This window comes from Chroicocephalus ridibundus, chromosome 1 (genome assembly GCF_963924245.1).
Source record: "Chroicocephalus ridibundus chromosome 1, bChrRid1.1, whole genome shotgun sequence".
Taxonomy (NCBI): domain Eukaryota; kingdom Metazoa; phylum Chordata; class Aves; order Charadriiformes; family Laridae; genus Chroicocephalus; species Chroicocephalus ridibundus.
The window spans coordinates 183,463,542-183,482,975 of record NC_086284.1 but is presented as its reverse complement, the minus strand read 5'-3'; the positions used below and the strand labels follow the sequence as shown (position 1 = coordinate 183,482,975).

General features: G+C 38.5%; 2 protein-coding genes across 4 annotated transcripts in view; both read left to right on the top strand.

Moving 5' to 3' along the window:
• The window catches only part of RASSF3 (Ras association domain family member 3), a 51,787-nt gene extending 45,440 nt beyond the window's left edge, over positions 1–6,347 (top strand). Inside the window, exons 2-5 of the mRNA XM_063323034.1 lie at positions 1,323–1,430; positions 2,764–3,031; positions 4,133–4,248; positions 4,622–6,347. Coding sequence (XP_063179104.1) covers positions 1,323–1,430; positions 2,764–3,031; positions 4,133–4,248; positions 4,622–4,771 — 642 coding nt within the window. The 3' untranslated portion in view covers positions 4,772–6,347. The remainder of the gene's footprint in view (positions 1–1,322; positions 1,431–2,763; positions 3,032–4,132; positions 4,249–4,621) is intronic.
• Positions 6,348–7,633: 1,286 nt separating this feature from the next.
• On the top strand, positions 7,634–19,085 carry LOC134510125 (adipocyte plasma membrane-associated protein-like). 3 transcript variants are annotated; one of them, XM_063323031.1, is made up of 9 exons: positions 7,634–8,008; positions 9,101–9,190; positions 9,753–9,874; positions 13,204–13,302; positions 14,705–14,764; positions 15,277–15,389; positions 16,589–16,749; positions 18,167–18,362; positions 18,609–19,085. In XM_063323031.1, the coding sequence occupies exons 1-9, from the start codon at positions 7,815–7,817 to the stop codon at positions 18,804–18,806; spliced, it is 1,233 nt and encodes a 410-aa protein (XP_063179101.1). In that variant the 5' UTR covers positions 7,634–7,814; the 3' UTR covers positions 18,807–19,085. The 3 variants fall into 3 exon arrangements, with proteins under 3 accessions (XP_063179101.1, XP_063179100.1, XP_063179102.1); XM_063323030.1 differs by having other exon boundaries at positions 7,635–8,008; positions 14,705–14,854; XM_063323032.1 differs by lacking the exon at positions 9,101–9,190 and having other exon boundaries at positions 7,635–8,008; positions 14,705–14,854.
• Positions 19,086–19,434: the final 349 nt, after the last annotated feature.

The window sequence follows — 19,434 nt, the reverse complement described above, 5'->3', positions numbered from 1 at the left end:
AGCCCAGATCAGAATTCAAGGCCTCTGGCTTCCAGTTCTCCATTCAGACCACGCCTTTCTTTTTATAGCTATGGGAAAAAAAAGTCCACTCTAGCATGTCATTTAGTAAAATACCATATAGGAAAAGCAAAACTAAGCCCCAAAGAGCTAAAACTAGCTGGTTCAAAATTAGGAGACAGAAAAAATTCTGCTGATTCTTTCTGCCAAATGGAAACTTACAGTTCCACACCAGATGTGCTCATCTTTGGGGTTGTTTCTGGCAAACTGAAGTGCCTGCAAGGTGTGTGCTGAGGGGTGTCCAAAAGATTGCAGTGCAGGACTGGGCAGTGAAGTCCGGGAAATCCTTTCTGAGGATAAGCTCCGCTGGGATGTGCTTGTGAGGACAGATCAGAACACTGTGACTTGGCAGTTTGTCCATGCAGCAAATATATATTCCTGTGTCAGGTGTTCCCTGAAAGCTTCAAGCTTCTTCAAAGCTTCTCCCTTTCCAAGTGAAGTCTTAAATCATTAAAGCTGAGAGCTGGAACCCTTTTATACTATATATGGCATTTGTGTGAGTAGTAGAAAGCAGAGTGTATTTATAACACTAGTTTGCTGCAGGAATACGGATTGGGAACAAATGTTTGTTTGGATAAAATCCAGCTCCAGGAATTGGTTTTACTGCTGCATGTAAAATCCCTAGCAAGCTTGTAAAAGCAGCAGTTTAAAAATCTAATAGGGCCCTCCCCATGGAAAAAACACAAATTTGGTGTAACGTTACACAGCTAGAGAGTTACTTGTGATGGTTCACGTAGCAGTCGTTGACACTGTGTGTAACCTGCTGTCTGTCACGTTGGAATGCAGGGATGCTCTTAGGCTGTTGGCGCACACGGGGATTGTTGGTGTTACTTGGTAGTACGTGCTGCTATTTTCATACATATTCTTCATTTGTTTAGAAATGCCCATTTGTGCCCGAAGTAATATTTCATGACAATTACAACTGTATTCTTAACAATATTGCATAGCATTGACATGAGAAAATCAAGCCATAAAGTGAGCTGGGCTGGTTTACATACTGCTGATAAATATTTGAATGAAAACAGTTGGCAAAAAAAGGACACAAGTGTCTTTGGGTGTGTTGATTTAAGCGTCTCCATTCAGTCCAAGTGGTCTGTCTGATTTGCCTGACATGTTAATCCTTTCTGTTGCTGTACAGCTAATTACTGTATGTTGAGCCTCTGTGGAATAATTAGCATTTGGACTAAGAATGCTCGTATGCAAAGTCATAAAAGAATTGGTTTTTATTTTGTTTTCTAAAACTGCTGTCTGTGTTGTTGTTGAAGGATGTTCAGAAGGAGAGAGAACCTCATGTTTATCTCAGTAAAGAAGAAGTTAAAGAGAAGATACAAAGCTATAATTCATCTGTCACTGATAAATTAAAGATGACCTTGGTAAGTTTTGCATAAGATTCCTGTAATTTTTAATAAGAGCAATTGAACTGTAGCTTTGTCGTGCATTGTGAATCATTTTCTTCTCAGCATCTTACGTATGAAACTCTCTCTGTTTTAATGACTTTCTAAGAGGCTCTTTCTTAGATCTGGAAATTAAATCTCCTGTCTGAAATGTTTTTATCCATGTAGCTCTTTTGTATGGATTGAAACAAACTGTAGCAGAAATGAATATATGTTGTTTGAAATGTGTTTAAGATAAACTCTCAGTCCACACTAAGATGTAAATTTGTCAGATGGTAAACCTGAAGATATATTTATCTTGTTTGTGTAGATAAATTTTTGTCAGGTGTCTCTCTGATAAAGATGCTCAACCAATGAGAAAAGTTAAAACATGTAGTGTTGTTATAGGAGACTTAATTTTCAGAGTAGTCATACAGGTTTTCAGCATGAGGAGGCTTCCTTTCCCCCTCCCTGCCCCCATAACACAGACAATGGAATGCACATAGATTTTTCATTTCCAAGGACTGTGGACCAGGTCTAAGCCTCAGTCCAGCCAGCTGCAGACTGTACAAATAAAATTCACATCTATCTGCCTAGTGAGCTGTTACTCAGTTGTTGCATTGTCCAGATTTTCTCATACATTATGTATTCCTGCGGGTGTATAGTATATGGAAATTTTGAAACTCCATTATATCCTAAACCATATAAGTACGACTATGTACTAAAAAGATTTTTTTTTACGTGTTTGCATGTGGGTCAGGATTTACTATGCCTAAAACCAGATTGACTAAAGTTTACTAGCTTAGTAAGGTTTCATGAATTTTGCTATTTTGTCTTTCAGAAGCAACTGGAATAAATAATTTGTAGTGTTGATTAGACTGGCATTTATTCTGGTTCTTTTTTAAATTGCAACAGGATTTGAGCATCTGTATGTCTCAGACCAATTTGACAAGCACAGATAAAATGTGGGAGATAATTTCTGTGTTTCTGCATAAAATCTGTTTTTAAAGATGTGTGTTAGTGGTCTTTTTCACTTCATAGTTCTCTTCTAATGTGAAAACGTATCACTAGTTTGCAGTACCTTTTGCTTGATAAGATCCTAATACTCTTAGAATGCAGTAGTTATTATTAAGAAAAAATAATATTTGGCAGAAATACCAGAGAGAATAAACGTCTGAATTGTTGAAACAATATCTCTCCTACAAGATGTCATGTATTAGAGTGGCATTTAAATTTGTGTTCACTATGACCATTTTAATCTGCCTGCTCCACTAATATGTCACAACTGGTCATTTACTAGTTTTAACAGTTCGGTGTTTTCCCCCTGCCGCAGAACGCGAATGGGATTTACACTGGCTTCATCAAAGTTCAGATGGAACTATGCAGACCAATCACTGTGCAGTCTTCCCAGAGCCAGGGGAGGTGCGCTCGCAGCAATAATGAAACTGCTTTTTACTTGCCGGAGGGCTGCGTGAATACCCTTCACATCAGCAGCACCAACACTGTTCGGGAAGTTATCGAGGCCTTGCTCAAAAAGTTTTTCGTGGCTGACAACCCTGCGAAGTTTGCACTTTATAAACGCTGTCACAAGGAAGACCAAGGTACAAGTTAGGCTTGTGGCATTTTGGTGGTGAAGGGCTTTGGGGAGGGAGTTGTGCTATAGGAATACTTGAAATAAGCAGGATGGAAGAACTCAGATAAATGGAGGGAAAGTCTTGCTCTCTCTTGTCTTTTCTCCTTATGAAAAGTAGCATGCGTAAGAGAGTAAATGATTTGGGGACATTTCAGGATAATTCACAAAAGACAAAGTAACCTATTAAGCCATCTACATGGATCTCCTGTGCCTTGCAGTCTGTTATATCTTATTTAATATACTCCCTTATCAGGGTCTAAATTTCAGCTAGCCTGATACACTGCAGATTTGTGAGATTGAATTACAAGACAAATTTTTAAAAAGAGAAACCTTGGTGTCTATGATACCTGAAGTCCCTGCCCTGGCAGACAGCTCTTGAGCTGGTGGGCATCATGGGCACGTGCATTATGTTTGTGTGTGTTAATTAGTGCCCCTGGCTCTCCCGGTGCACTGACTGCTGTTAGAAGTTGGTTGTATGTTGTGTTTGGAAATACCAGAAGATGTAAAAGGTATTTTAAGTGAAAAGCATATTTTGCCAACATTGTGTTCTTGCACTTAGAATCCGCCTTCTTCCATGGACATTGAGACAGTTTCAGGAGTTCAGATGTTTCTGGCTGTCGGTCACACCAACCGTGTCAGGCAGGCAGAGTTGTCTTTTAGATTTTGTGTATGAGATTTTAAGTGGAAAAGGTACCAGAATGGCGATACCACAGCTCTGATGTCTTAAATGCTTAGTTATAGCAACAGACCCGTGTTGTATTTTTTTCCTTGTGTTTTTTTCCTCTGCATGTGTTCAGATGGTGTACTGTGTTGACTAGAGGCCCTTTCATTCCTATGTGAATGTAGTGTTGCACTGGCACCATCAGTCATCTGCTCAGCCTCTCCCTAAAACTTATTTGCTCAAAACCAGTATGTAGACCAATATGTAGACAGTATGTAGAATGTGTAAATTTTGTGGGTACATGTGCATATCTCTGAAACTTTCTAATGTTAGCTAGCATTAATCATTCAAAGCATTTGAAACACCATTAGTAAAGATGGTAATCACTGTGATTTTCTTCTCCTGCAGTTTATACATGCAAGCTGTCAGACCGAGAACATCCCCTCTACCTGCGTTTGGTGGCAGGCCCCAGAACAGAAATGCTCAGTTTTGTTCTACGTGAGCATGAAACTGGAGAAGTCATGGTATGTTACACTCATGCTGGTTTTGTGTATTTGTTTAACTTCATGGATGAGTGGGCTCCTGTTTGATCTGTGTTGACAAGATGATCCATTTTTTTGGAAGCAGATTTTTTTTTTCTTGTTATATTTACTTTGTGCCTTTTGTAAACATTTCATTTGTGGTTAGACTGCCCATTGTTACTTGCAGAATAAAAAACAGTTAAAAAGAGTAAAATAGTTTCAGATCCCTGAGATTTGCAAGGAGGGTGCCCGATACTGTTTCGGTTTGAAATTGTTTTGAGTGTCTGAGGTTTTGTTTAAAAATACTGTGTATATAAATAATTTGTGTATTTTCAGTCCATCTCATCCATCCTTCTCTCTTTTGTTCTCTCTCCAGTGGGAAGCTTTTAGTATTCCTGAACTGCAAAACTTCTTGCGTATACTGGACAAAGAGGAAAATGAGCAACTGCAAATCTTAAAGAAGCGTTACGCAGCTTACAGAGACAAACTTGAAGAAGCCCTTGGTGGGGTGTGGAAACCTGGTTAAAAGGGGGCCAAAGGACACTCAGGAAAAATGCACGCTACCAAATGTCAGTATAGCATGCCAAAACCAACGTACAAAGAGCAGCAGAGAGTAGTTTTCTTTATCCAGAAGACTGTTTTGTGATGCCAGGGTACCTGAATTTTGCTATAGACTTAGTTCCGTAAGCCAGGTCACTTAGCATCTTGCACCCACAAGTAAGGGATTCTGCATGTTTGTACATCAGTTTGCAACCCTCTGTGTGCCTAGAGAGTTTTCCAAGTTACCTTGGTGCAAGCTGTGAAACTCTAATCAATTTTCTAGGATGCTATGAAATAGGATTATTTTTTTCTTTTTCTTTGCTTTAATGGTAGCTTTACAAGTAAGGATGTGCAAATTGATGGGTTAAAAAATTAATAAAACCATCTGGACAAGAATTAGATGGAGCACTATCTTTGAGATGAAATTGATTTGCACTACCTTTCTGTTTTCAAATAGTTACTGTATAATTTGTGAGAGAACTGTTGTAGATGGAAGGCATATGAGATCTTTTGATTTGTTCTGTGAAATTTGTGGAAGGCTTTCAAGTGTGTGGTTTTTTTTTTTTCTGGAGAAGGTAAAGAGAAAGTTGAAAAGAAGGTAAGTGTTGAGGGAGGAGATAACCATAATAGCTGACAGAGGAGGACTGGTTTTAAACGGAAATAGTATTTATACAGAGGAAAGTTAAAATACTAATTCTACAAGATTAAAGTTTTAGGATGTTAGAATATTGTGAATAAGTTTTATGGTTTTTAAACTGCATAAATCCACACTGGAAAAGAAATAAAGATAATAGAAGTAATGGGAAGGAATGAGAGGCAAAAGCTAAAAAAGAACGGAAATAAAGCTGCACATACAAGTCATTATTGGAGAAGCTGGTTCTATAAATGCATAGTGGGGGGTTGAAAAGTGCAGTGAAGCTAAAAAGCTGCTTACTTGAATTCTGAAAAGTGGTCGATGTCTCAGATAACTCTGTGAGAAGTGCCCGTCTAGTAAGTGTTTAGACATAAGCTATAACTACAGATGCATTTGGTCTTTATTGCAAGTCAGATCTTTCCTCTGGCTCAGCGATCCATTTTTAGGCTGGATAATTTTGAGTTATCATATCTGAAAGACAAAAATAGCTTCCTCTGCTTCTTTGCTTGTTAAAGGCTCAGTCAGGCAAAGAAAGTAGAATTTCTTATTCATGTTTCCAGCTTAGCAGAAGATTAACATTTATTGGCTGTGTTGGTGACTGAGCTTAGTAACTCTTGCTTTTAGTAATTCAGTAGGTTTTTTCCTTATGGTTTTTAAATTCTTAATTGAAAAACAGATTACCAAATTCTGCAGACTGCTGATTTACTTGATTTAAAAGTAGGAAAAATGTAGCAAGAAAATTTTTTACTTTACTGTAAATATAATTGTTGTTCTTTCAGAGTTATTTATCTTAAAAAGCACGTTCAAAAGAAACCAAAGAAGTGGGTGTGCAATAGAAGCATGAGGCAGATTTGAGTAACTGATGCTTTAGTCATTATGATGCCAGAGAGGAAATGAGTTATAAATTGGGGGGGGGGGGGGGGGGGCGGGGAGGAGTGCTAACGATTTAAGAGAAGCAGAAGTTGGTGGGGTATTTTTTTCCCCTCCACTCTTAGGGTGTTCGTTTTGAATTCCCAAGGAATTATTAAAACTTTGGTGACATCTAATGGATACTGTGTGAAACTCCAAGATGCTTCTGTTCTTCCCCTTAATTTGACGTAATTGTGCCTTTGTTTCCTTTCCTTAGTAAGACTTTTTTTTTTTAAACTCTTCACAGTTGTTTTTTTTTTTTTTTTGGTAAAAAGAATTTGCAAGCTTAATGAGACAATCATAATGTTTTAAAGTGTTAAGAGAAATTAAGAGTAGGACTAACGATAAAGTATATATAAGGCATATCTTGTTTGTTTTTTAATTTCACATGTAACATTGTAGTGCATGTGTGAGTTAGTAACATTATCCTCAAGTTGAGACACTTTATAATGGTTCAGGGAATGCTTTTATGTTTTGTTACAATTGTTTTTCTATGAGTGCAAGCAGCATGTCGGTGGGTATTCTGTTAACATCTACTTAATTTATGTATCTACCCATAGCTATGTAATCATTACATAATCGCTGTCAATATTGAACCATTTGTTGCTCAGATTTAAACACTGTTTGGGTTTAAAAGTGGAGTATAAGAATATGTGAATTTTGTTTTTACTTGAACTAAACTATCAGTCTTTTAAGTAGGCACATCTGCATTTACTTTAGCCAAAAACCTCAATCAGTGTTGTATGCACTATGAGTCTTGATTTGGGGTGAAGGGGGAGGGGGTGGGGGACCAAAATAAACTTATATTTTAATTTTGTCTTAGTCCACGGTTAATTATTGTAAGATGTCATGTGTGGGGTTGATTTTTGCTTTCTTTTTTTCTTCTTTACACACTGGCAATTACAACAGCTTTAATTTAAAAGAAATGGTCATGCCTAGTCAGTTTTTATCTTTTAATTTTTGCATCAAATTGAACTGTCAAAGCTTTTGTTGCAAAACTGTTTTCATTTAATTATATGATGGTACCAGAATGATTAAATGATATGGGTGGGGGGGAGGGGGGATGCAGGGAAACATTAAAATGTATGTCTTTAAAAACAAACATTTAAACTATTTATAATTTTGACAAGCTTAGTTTTATTTTTGTAGGGAAGTTTTTATTCCCCTTAAAGTTATTACTGAAATGGCAAAAAAAAAGTGATGGTTCCATTATTAAAGTTGAAGTTGGCAATACTTGGTTATGTGATGTGTGTTTATTTTATTTTTTTTCCCCCCTACCTTTTGTGATCACTTTGACGCCTCGTAGCAATAAATCGTATGGGGAGATGCAGCTTGCCTTAAACGTAAATTAAGGTTTGCTTGGAAAAACAGATACGTTTCAGCCTATGCGTCGCAGTCATACTTGTGTGCGTGTTTTAACTTTGTTTCCTGATTTTGCTAAATAATAAGACAGAAATAATAATACAGAAAAACTAAACCCAACCAAATGCTTAGGGATTTACACACAGACCTTGAAATTTACGAGTTTCTTCCCCACGTTTACCTCACACTCGGCCCCGCCCGAGGAGTCGTCGCTCCCGCCTCCCCTTTTCCCGCCCGGGCGGCGCTGAGGCGAGCAATGGCCGCCGCCGAGGCTGCCTCCTCCCTGAGGAGGGTGGGCGGCTCCCGCCGCGACGCCATGTAAGCACTGGGCTCTGTGGGAGGGAGGAGGGCGATGGCGTCCTCCCGCCCCCGGGAGGGCCGTGAGGGGAGGTCTGCCCCGGGCGGGCGGCGGTGGGGGAAGCGGAGAGAGTCCGCGGGAGGCGGGACCGCCATGTTCTACCTCAGGCGTGCAGGGCCGGAGCGGGGCTTTCCTCTGTCACAAAGGCGCCTCCGGTGTAGAGGGAGCGGAGACGTGCGCTCGCAGTCGGTGCTGTCCCGCTGTACTTAGGTGGGAAAGCCCAGAGGCGAGTGGTTCCTTATTAAAAAAAAAAAAAACCTCTTGGAGAAGCACGAGGTGAATACAGTGAGGAGGTGTCCTGGGCTGGCGTCGATACCCGGCTCCTCCCTCCTCTGGAAATGCCTTTCGAGCTTTTAAATCTCATGTCCCTTCAAGGCTTTTCAGCAGTTTTCTCCAGAAACGTGGATGTTTAACTTCCTGGTTGTTTTGTACAATGGTGTAACTGCTTTGCTGTTCACTTTGGTCTCTGTTGCTCTTCCCTGGGCGTTCTGGCCCTGCAGCTGAGGAGATGATAATGGTTTCACGGGTTCCTCTCATGTGAGACCCCATAGCTTCATGCGTGCCAGACTTCCCAGCCGAGTCCAAGAAAATCCAGCTAAAAATCCACATAGAAAAGGTTAAGTGCAACAACCACATTATGGCTATGTATGCACTTGGTAAACCCCATCAATAGCAAATACTCCAATCCTCAGCCAGGGTAAGGTTGGTAAAAGGCTTTAAAAGTACTAGAGTCAGCAAAGTTGCTCACCGCACAAGTAACTGGGCTTGTGTCTCTGTCTGCAGCAGGTACGTACTACTAGAAATACAACTTGGCAAAAGAAACGTGGTGGTTTTTGGCTGGGTCACCCATCCGGAGACAGGGGGAGCTCTATTGCTGGGCCGCTTCTCTCTGGGACTGCCAGGTTGCTGCAGTCTGCTTTGTTCTTTTTCAGTCTATAATTTTAGCACAGAAATTTTTTAACTTTAGAAAAAAATTGACTCTTCTTAGTCCCCTCACACCTTCCTCTTCTATGTGAATGAGTATACAAATGTTGGGTTTTTTTTCCTCCTAGGTTCCCAGCATGGGGTATTCCAGCTGCAGTCCTCGTGACTTTTGCTAGCATTTACTTTTTACCATCTCCCATTGATCCAGAACCATTCATGTATGTTCCCCTGCTTAATTTAAAAGTTCAATAGGATACTTGTATTTGTCAGGAAATACCCGTGCTTTCAAAACTTCTATATATTTAATTCTGCAAGAGCAAATAAAGCATGCTACTTAAGTTCATATGCAGAAGAAATTGTGTTTCTCATATAAACCTGGAAAACAGAAACACTTTTTTAAACAACTGAATTTCAAGAAAAACATTGCTGACCAGTGCAGTGTTCATATATACATGAAGAGAGATTGTTTGTAGATTTCAGACTAATGATAGGGAATAAAACTCTCTAGGTTGATGTCAGTTTTGTGTTTGTATTGATTTCAAAAAAAAAAATAAGTCTCCTAAAAAGTCTCTATTCTTTTTAGCTTGCGCCTGCAAGCTCCACGGAATTGTTAATTTAATTTGAAGTAATAGTTTTGACAAATACTAATAGTTTTAACAAATTCTTTAAAAAAAGGGAATACCTTGTTACTTGTATCTCTGGAATTAAGTCCCTTCAAATAATTTTATAATCGAATGTTGTCTTGTTTCTTACATCTTATTTATGATTCATTTGGTGCAGTTTTGAAAAGCCACCTCCTGCCTTAGTTGGATCGTTGCAAGTGAATAAAAAGCTTCAGAATGGACAAAGAATCTTCACAGGACAACTAAAAGGTCCTGAGTCTTTTACTGTTGATGATGAAGGCAAGTAGATAACTTCCCAATGGGTAAAAAGTTATTCATTTCCTCCATGCTATACATCTTATACATCTGTTTGGTCGAGTTATTAAAAGAGAAGACTTAAGAAGATAAATCCAAGATTTAAGAATTAAATCCAAAGAAAGAAAAATAGGCATGTTTGCTAAATTATTGCTCAAAAAATATTAAGATAATTGTATGATCTTCTGTATCTTCACATTTGTAAACATATCCCTGGAAATATTCCAGAACATTTTGTTATCTGCTGCTCCCAAGGACACAGCAAGTGTCCTGAAGACCCAACATAGACCCATGAATTGGCAACATATAGAAATCTTATTAAAATATGTTAAAAAGGTAGAAAATGGCATATTCTTTAAAAGTAATGTGTAAAAAGATTTTTGTGGGAATTCTACCGAATGTGAGTCTAAGCTAAGCTTGGGCTTTTGACATAGAACTAGTGATAAGCTTGCCTTCCTTTTTTTTTGTTTTGGGTTGGTGTGGTTTTTTTTTCTATTTCAGGCTTCTAAAAGTAGTGTTAATTTGCTGCTTGAGCTCGGTCACTGAGCTCAGCACACTTTAATTTCAAAAGCTGTTATTGAATATGGAGCCACAGAGGGAGGGCAAATGGAGTTGTTTTAAAATTTGAATAGTTCTCAAAAATATATTTTTAGAGCAGCTTGGACTATAAAATAACATTTTACTGTAATATAAAACCTCCCCTTATTCATGTAATTCATCTTGCTTGTCTGGCAGCTGTAAGGTGGCAAAACGGTAGGTGCAGGAGCCTTACAGATGGCGGGAAGCAGAGGGCTGAAGTGGTGACAAGTAGCACATTTAACATCTTTCCAGCAACTTTTACCTAGAGCATGACTGAAGTAGGGGCTGCGATGAAAGTTCAAGCCAAATAGAGGAGAGACACTGTCATCTTCTGTTTAGGACACAGGTTTAGTGCTGTAGACTTGGGACTCACCTGTTCTGGAGGAACAGGTAACAGTGGATAAAATAGATTTCTGCAGTAGCCAGTAGAGAGAAGCAGGTATCTCCCAGTCCAGAGCAGTTTGAGCCAGGCAGTTCAGACACCCTCCCTTGCTGCTCATGCTAGTTTTATGGTATTTTTCAAAGAAATATTGAATGGCCCAGGGCATGTTTGTTTGAAAGATACCATCTTGTGTTGTGTGCTGTGGAGGTGAGAGGTAATCATCTGGAATGTTCTTGTTTGCCATTGTGCAAGCTGAAATTAGAAGCGTTTTCAGTCGTAGCCATGTAATAGGTCTGGAAGGGACCTATCTCACCACCTTGCATTGAGGCACCTATTGCTAAGCAAATGTCTACCCAAGGCGGTTTCCTTCCTGCTTTTCTCAAAGGTGCTATTTTAAATTGTCTTTTTATTGCATTTTTTATTCTCCACCTCTTCATCTACAACTTTCAGAAAGGGTAGCATTCACAACCGGAGTTTTGCAGAGTATATTTTAAATATGAGGATTAATCCTGCAAATGCTCTGTGTTGGCAAATCTAACCTCTTTCATGATGCTATCTAAAGCACTGTTTTGGTTCTATTAGGAGACCAGATTCAGCCAGTTGAAATCATACAATATGACCAAGGCTGTAGTAAGTGTTGTGGGGCTCTAGTCTGATTTAGGTAAATGCTGTTTTCCGTATCAGTAAGACAGGATATTATGGGTAATTGGAGTAGTTCCATTTTGCCTCCACTTTACTACAAATACTCATGAGACAAGTCTAGTGCAAAACCCACTTGCACTAGCTATATAAATCTAAATATATCATCATAGCCTAGTGCATAGCATGATAAAAAAATAACATTACAAGTCTAAGATTTCTCTCTTTAAATACAGAATCTGGTATGTGATCAGAAATTTCAGCTGTTTCCAACATGCCTCGGGAGGCATTAGAATGCCACTATATTTCATGACAGCAAAGTTCGACCTCTCTTTTTTCCCAGACAAAGTTGTTGTATTGAACCGTGGCTCTGAAGTTCTCCCCTCAGCTAAACAGGTGCCTTCTGTATGCCAGTAATCCTAGACAATTCTTTTAATCTAGATCTGACAGCTGACATTTTGAGAATCTGTCCTATTTGCTCATAACATTTGTCCTTAGATGTGAGTGAGCAGATGCTAGACATTTTTATATCTGTTTATCTGCTCTGGTGTAAGTGCTTATTAGACAAAGTCAGAATCTGTGGGTATTTAGTGATATTGGCACAGAAATGTAGCGTAACTTTTATGCAGTATCTTTTAACACGTGTTGCCAACTGACAGTGCATGTTTTTAAATGTAAACGAGGCCAGGGTGAAAATGCAGGTCACATGTAAAGAAAATAATGTCTACTTTAGATCAATCTATGTAAATAAAAGTCAAATCAGAGGAATGTTTCCAGACAGTTAACAGACTTTACACTAAAAGTGTATTTTTGTTGAACAGAGCAAATCTAGGATTGGCGATGTGCATTTTACTATTTCAGAGCCTGGACTAGTCAAAAGGTAGGAGGATGCTGTTTTTCAAAGGTGGGGCTTAATCACTGCTAGAGTTTTCCCTCTGATACTCTACACAGAAATTTTTGGTGTTAAATACAATGTCAAAAGATTTGAAGGCTTCCTGTGAGGTTTTTGCCTTGTTAATTTAAACACTTTTAAAGCAGAGGAGAAAGCAACTGCTAAGGAGGTAGCCAATAAAAACAGTGCTTAATCCTTTAATTCAAATTTACACATTTTTTATATTATTCTGGTAATTCAAAACCTAAGCAAAACATCACAGCTTAAAAAAAAACCCCACACTTATTTTTTTTGCTTAGGATTTCCATGTCCTAGGAGAAGGGTTACTTTCTTGTTTTGAATCAGTCATTGTAATGTTTTCCTTTTGTCTACTGAACATTTTAACTAGCTGATGATGTGGCAGAACCCTCAGGACAAAAAGGTAGGTCATGTGAGCTCTGCTAACACTTTCACTGATTTTTATTGACAATATGAGAGTATCACTGTGAATCTTTATTCCCATCCTTGATGCCTTTGCTGCTAACCCAGAGGAGTCTTAAGATAGCTTTTAATGTATCGTTTATTTAAAGTAAACATATGAACAAGTAATATTTTTTCTAATCTCCAATATATTATCGCTCTTTCTGCTTTATAAAACTGTATTTAAAGTAAGATGTATGGTTTCCTGTCTGTTTCATTGCTTTGTGTCTGCATAGAGTATATATATTTCAGCAAGAAGGAAGGGCTCACAATAATGAGGAACATTCTTCTTTTATAGTAAGTTTGATTTGCCTTGGTCCCTTTTAAAACAGCCTTCTAATATACTTATTTTATTATTTTAAGGTAATATCTACACTGGTACTGTGGATGGGAAACTGTGGATGATCAGTGGTGACCAGCTGCATTTCCTTACTCAAATGGGGCAGGATATGCCTGAATGTGGTGAGCTATAGTTTTGATGTGAAAATGACAACAAACTTGCTCATATAAATATCACCGAATGAGCAATTGAAGTGCTATTCTTGCTGCTGTTACCTTTTTCTGATTCTTTTATGCAAATTTGTAAGAGAGGCCTAATGCTATCATGTAGTTTTTCCTAATGTAGGCAGGATTAAGGCATAAAGGCACACTTCTCTACTCCTTGAGACTGACTTGGAGAGACTTGACATGGTTTGCCATTTAAATAAGGAACAACATTTTATAGAAGTCCTTCTGTACGTAGCTCTTTGAGGGTGGGTGGTCTAAAGACATGATTTATGCAATTATTTTCCTGCCTCAAGGTCAAAATGTATTTTAGGAACAGTTCAAATCTTACAAAGGAATCGGAGATTATAGCCTGTCCTGGTACTGGACTGCAAATTTACTTGTAAATGAGGAAGACAAACACCAAAATGTTTACGTTTTTACTCTGTTGCTTTTTTGATGAATCAAGCAGGCCTGAAAAGCTATTGAAATAGATGACTGCCTGTAGCCTGGTTTCCCAGGCACGACAGTTGTGTGGGTGCTTTCCCTGTCCCCAAAATCCCTGTGCTATGGGCTAATCTCTACTGAATTTGAAAGAATTCTCAAAGATTACTGAACTTTTTTTGAGTTTTATGCAAATAATTGACTATGTGGAAGTTAAGAAACAAAAAATGAGACCAAAATGATTGATCTGTTCAGAGTGAGACCAGAACTCAGCTGTTAACTTTATGGCAGCTGTCAAGCAGTCAGTCAGCTTGTGTTACTGGTGGGTTAGGGTTCTAGGGAGATGTAATGGATGTTGTCCCTTGCTTTCTGGAGTATTGGGGGAAAATATGTATTTCGGAGTAGAGGGCATTAGGTCACAAAACTGTAGGGTGTCAAGCTTTGCTAATTTCACTGGTCTCAGGAAAATTACTATAAAAATACTAAACATGGTAGATCCGCTTTTTTGTAGTTTAACCTCTGGAACTTGGTCTCCTCAGCTGAAGGGAAGTAGTTAGTTAATTAAATCTTTGCTAAAAGCGGTTTTCTCCCATCTTTTTTCTTGTGGATATAAAATGCGCAGCAGCTAACCCATTTTGTTTCACTAATTTAGTACTTCTTCAGTCATCTTTAAAGTTGTCTGGGAAAACAGAGTAGAGCTGAATTGCCCTGAAAGTTGGGAGCAAATTTTTTCTGAAGTAGCAAGGAACAGAGATGACTAGATTGACATTATACTGTCACTTCCTTTGCAAGCTACTTTTAGAGACAGTTTAAGGAAGCTTTTAAGGATCTGGTTTATTATTCCAATATGATAGTTTAGTGCTTTTCAGCCATTGCATTTCAGGATCTTCATTTTGTCAACCTCGTGGTCTTACACATCCTCCTATTTCTACCTCAGGAACTCCAGACTATGAACCAATATGTGGCCGACCCCATGGAGTCCGAATGGATCAGGATGGTAACTTGATTGTGGTGGATTCTTATTTAGGCCTGTACAAAGTCAATCCAAGGACAGGAGAGAAAACCCTCCTGCTATCGAGTGAAAAAGGTGATGCTACAGTTAGTGGGGAAGTAGATTGATCTTGGGTTTGATCCTCATGCTTATATATAAATTGGAAGCTCAGGGCACTTGAATCAGTGGAGAGCAATACTAGTGAGCGTGGGGACTGGGGCTGATTGAAAGCCCACTGGCTTTATATTTTTAAGATTTGTTTAAAAAGCAACGATATTTGTCCGAGGCTTTTTGTTCAGTATATGTTATGTTAAGCAGCAACTTGAACATATTTCCCTGCAAATGAAAGTAATTTGGAGCTTGGACTTTAGCTTGGGACAAATTAAGGATAGCAATAGCATTAACTATGACATTTGGAATTGCAACGTCTGAAATCTTAAGCTTGTGTGGATCTGAATCACTTCGAACATGTAGTGGTTTTGTACTTATTTTAATCAGTAGTCATTTTTATTAACCAGGTGTGGATGGACTGCCTTTCAAATTCCTAAATGGATTAGAAATATCAAAGAAAAATTTGATTTATTTTACGGATTCAAGTAGCAAGTGGGAAAGACGACATCACAAATATGAGGTGAGATGAGGTAATCTTTGTAGCCATTTGTTCAGGCAGCTTAAGTGTTAATTTTTGTGCTGGCAGCACCATGTACTAGGCTGCAGAAGAGACCAACTTTTTTCAATACTGCTTGTGTGTTTTAGCCAAGCATGCTATGAATGCAGCGTGTTCGAGCCCTGAGGCAGAGGATGGGCTGTGCTATCCTGTAGCTGCTCTTCTGAAAAAAAACCTCCGGGTATGACTACCCAAAGAAATTGTCATGTGATGCACTACAGTCTAGATTTTTACAGCATGTTAGTTTCTCTCGAGTATCTGTCTACAAGCATGCTCTTGTACTGCAGTAAATGCAAGGTAGCAAATTGCTGGTGTACTTGAAGGTATCTTTTCTGTGTAGTCACAGCCTTTGAGTAAAACTTTATCTAGAACAATCTGTTTGTAAAGCTGAAAGCCACTGAGGTCACAGACATGAAGTTTACACTGAATCTCATCTTTACTACCGGAACTGCAGATAAAAATTAAGCAAAGAGAAAAATCACATGAAGGGAAACGTGTTTAATTTAAGGGATAGGAGTTATTAAAGGAAAAAAAAAAAAGAATAGTTGAAATCTCTTATGTGTCACTTGCTGTTTCTTAAAGCTATCAGAATTATTGTTTGGTAGTATATAATCTTTGCCATTCAGTATTTCAGACTTGACAAGGGGCTGCCAGTACAAATGACAATGATAAAGGCAGTTTCCTCTTCACGGGGCTTATGTGTACATAGTTCAAAGCTGCCTTGCAGATTTTAAGCACAAGAAACCTATTAAAACTATTTCATATCAGAAGTAAAATGTCATCTGTTTACTTGCTTTAGCAAAACACTCGTGAATGCTTTCCAGTTTGATTTGAAGAAGTTGTTAATTCTTCACAGAAGCCTGATAGGCCTCAATGTTTTGCTGAAGCAGGAACTGCAGAATAACATATTTTGAATTCTGGGTTTTGTAACCCCCACGTTCCTCTGGTTTTGCAAGAATACTGTGATCAGCCTGGGAAATGACATGAACAGAATCCTTTGCTCCTTTAGTGGTGTGAGCTTATTGTTTTTATAAAGATGCCATCTGCTGTTCTGTGAAGTCTGCTTTTATCTAATTCATGTTAATACAACTTCTGAATATTTTCTGTTGTAATTGAAACCAGGTATTTTGATAGCCTAGTTTTTCATTAATGTATTGATTAAGGTAATTGAAACAAATCATCTTGGTCGCCTCTTGGCCTATGATCCTGTGACAAGAACAGGAAGAACGGTGCTCAGTGGCTTGTACATGGCAAATGGGATTGCACTGTCTCCTGATGAAGATTACATATTAATAGCAGAAACCAGCATATGCAGAATCATTCGGTATGTTAAACATCTCCTCCAAGATATAAAATATTACATGTTTTTAATAAATCTCTAGATGTGGTTTTCATGTTTTTATTTTTCTGTTTTTCCTTACTTCTCTAAAAATGTAAACTGAAGATGTGCAGTTAGCAGAGTTGCTATTGGAAACAGTCTAAATTACTTTTTTCTATTGCAAGAGTCACAGGTTTTAGTTAATTCTAGGAAGAGATTAATGGTTGTTCTTTCCACTGCCAAGTGTTTTTTATTCTGATTTACTGAAATAGTGGGCCCTAATTCCTTCAGACTCAATTACAATTATCCTGATGACTTCATTATTACAGTTACAGCAGACCTCAGAGGACAACTGTCACTGCGTGATTATGATGATTAGCATAACACTCCATTTTTCCCATTTTAAAGGGAGTTAGTTTTTTAAGTTTTTTGTTTCATGGAAGTTTGAAAGACAAATTTAATATTAGTTTTCATTTAACAGGCGCATTTTCTATGAATAGATTTTTTTTTTAATAGAACCATGGAGGTACTGTTTATATTACATGCTGTCACGGATGGAGTGATGCACTTCGCTTTTAAGAGAGAAGCAGCAATATATTTATTGATGGAAAAAACCAATTTAACAAAGTTTGACAGTAAATGTGACTGTTTTAATAAGATTTGATGGCAAGGTACACTTGGTTATTTACTGCATCGAGGACAGGGTCAGACAGACCTGTCAGGGAGACGCTCCCATTGAGTCAAGGTTCAGAAGGGACCCCCTTTGCTATCTAAACTTCTCAGAGAAGAGTCTAGGTGCAGCTGCATCTAATCCTAGTCACAGACTTGGTCAATGGTTTATAGCTAAAGGATTGTATCATCTGCACAATCAATCCTTTATATTACTTAGCTAAGATTTCAAAGTTTAGCATGCTATTAGTCACTTACTGAGGATCCGTTGCGGCAAGGAATCTCTGAAGTAACCTTGAGAGGCATCCCTACTCAAGGGGAGATCCTGGCATGCAGCCCACTGCAGTTCAGAAGTAAAAAGGGCTCTTGGAGTAGCAGTATTGTGGTTAGGTGGGCATATTGCTCAAGTTAGCTCTTGGCTATTGTGTTGTTATCTGTCTCCCCAAAACCACATTGAGCCAGGTGCAGCCATCACAACTAAGTGCAGCAGTTATGATCGCCATGGGTGGTTATTGCTTTGGCAGGGTTACTGGAAATAAAGGTCAGGTTGGTGGTGGAGCACACCGTCACACATGCAGATAGATGAGGTTTTTGACCAATCATTGCGACTCAAGTTTAGTCCCTCTTTGCATTTACTACTTCTTGCAGAGGCCTTTTCTCTATTTTGAAGAATCCCTTGCAGGAATCAAAATGCTGTTAAGCTTACTGCATTTTTAGCAGCCACTATAACTCATGCAAAATTCCCTTTTTGCAGCTATTGGTTGAGTGGAGCTAATGCAGGAAAAAAAGAAGTTTTTATGGACAACCTGCCTGGGTATCCAGACAACATCAGATTATCAAGTACAGGCTTATACAGAGTTGGAATATCTACTCCTCGCTTTCCTAGTTTCTTTTCTCCTTTTCTGGATGCTTTAGGACCGTATCCATTCCTGAAGAGATTTATTGCAAAGGTAAATTTGACACCTTCTTGAGCAAGCAGGCACTGGCTGTACTTCAAGATTAGTGAGCAATTACTGGACTGCCAGCTTTAGACACAGTCCAGTGGATATTGTCAAAAGATTAAGTGACAGCTGAATCTGACTAGAGCAACATCTGGAGAGCAATATCTTAGCATTGCCATTTTCTTCTAGTCATGGAATTTCTTTTCCACCCCTTGAATGAAGTGTTAACACTGTGTATTTCTTTTTCTAAAACAGGTGACTCCTTTATCATTCTACAGCATTTTTCTTCACAAACATGGCTTGTTCTTAGAAATTAACAACAAAGGAGACATTGTGGCAAGCTTCCATGACCCTGACGGTAGCGTCACTTGGGCTGTCAGTGATGTGTTTGAGCATGATGGGAAGATGTATGTAGGTAATACAGAGCTGCCTTTTCTTGTGGTGCTACGGTAAACTGTATCGTTTCCATAAGAAGGAGCATCAAAAGAAGGAGCATTGTTTCAAGCAGCTGTTAAATTACTTAATGGAAGACTGCTACATCACTGAAGGAAAACCAGAACTGATACCACATGGTTAAGCAGAAATGAAAATACAATGCAGAAATACTTATTTTAGAAGCTTGTGAAAGCCTCAGACTTTCACCTTTAAATAGGTTAAGGGTACCAAATCACCTTGCTCTATAGTTCAGAAAATAGTTATGTATATATTTTTAAACAAATAGTTGCAGACTCATCCAAGGAATTCAGTCTGTAACAAGGATTGAGGTGAGTAAGCAGCACATATCTTACTGTTGCTCACAGTTCCCATTTTAGAAAAAGCCTCATGTAGGATTTTATTCTTCCTCTTTCCCAGAGACAGAACACACTGCTTTTGATTATGAACAGCAGTTTCTCCATTGTCTATTTTGTTGAAGTTTTCCATCTATTTAACTACTTCAGTTTCCAAGGAAATACGAGCAAGTACAGCTTGCATTTAAATTTGTTCTCTCACCTCAGTGTTTCTTCCTGGTGCAAAGCAGTCACGTGTTGTCTTGCTAGACACTGTACTTCCTTAAGGTTCCCTGTGACCATATAAAAGTTCA

Bases quoted from the DNA above. Each gene is read 5' to 3' on its own strand.
- LOC134510125 (XM_063323030.1), top strand. From the start codon at position 7,815: ATGCTTAGGGATTTACACACAGACCTTGAAATTTACGAGTTTCTTCCC. The intron at 8,009-9,100 runs GTAAGCACTGGG...TTTTCCTCCTAG, and splicing joins GGCTCCCGCCGCGACGCCAT to GTTCCCAGCATGGGGTATTC. The intron at 9,875-13,203 runs GCAAGTAGATAA...TATTATTTTAAG, and splicing joins TTTTACTGTTGATGATGAAG to GTAATATCTACACTGGTACT.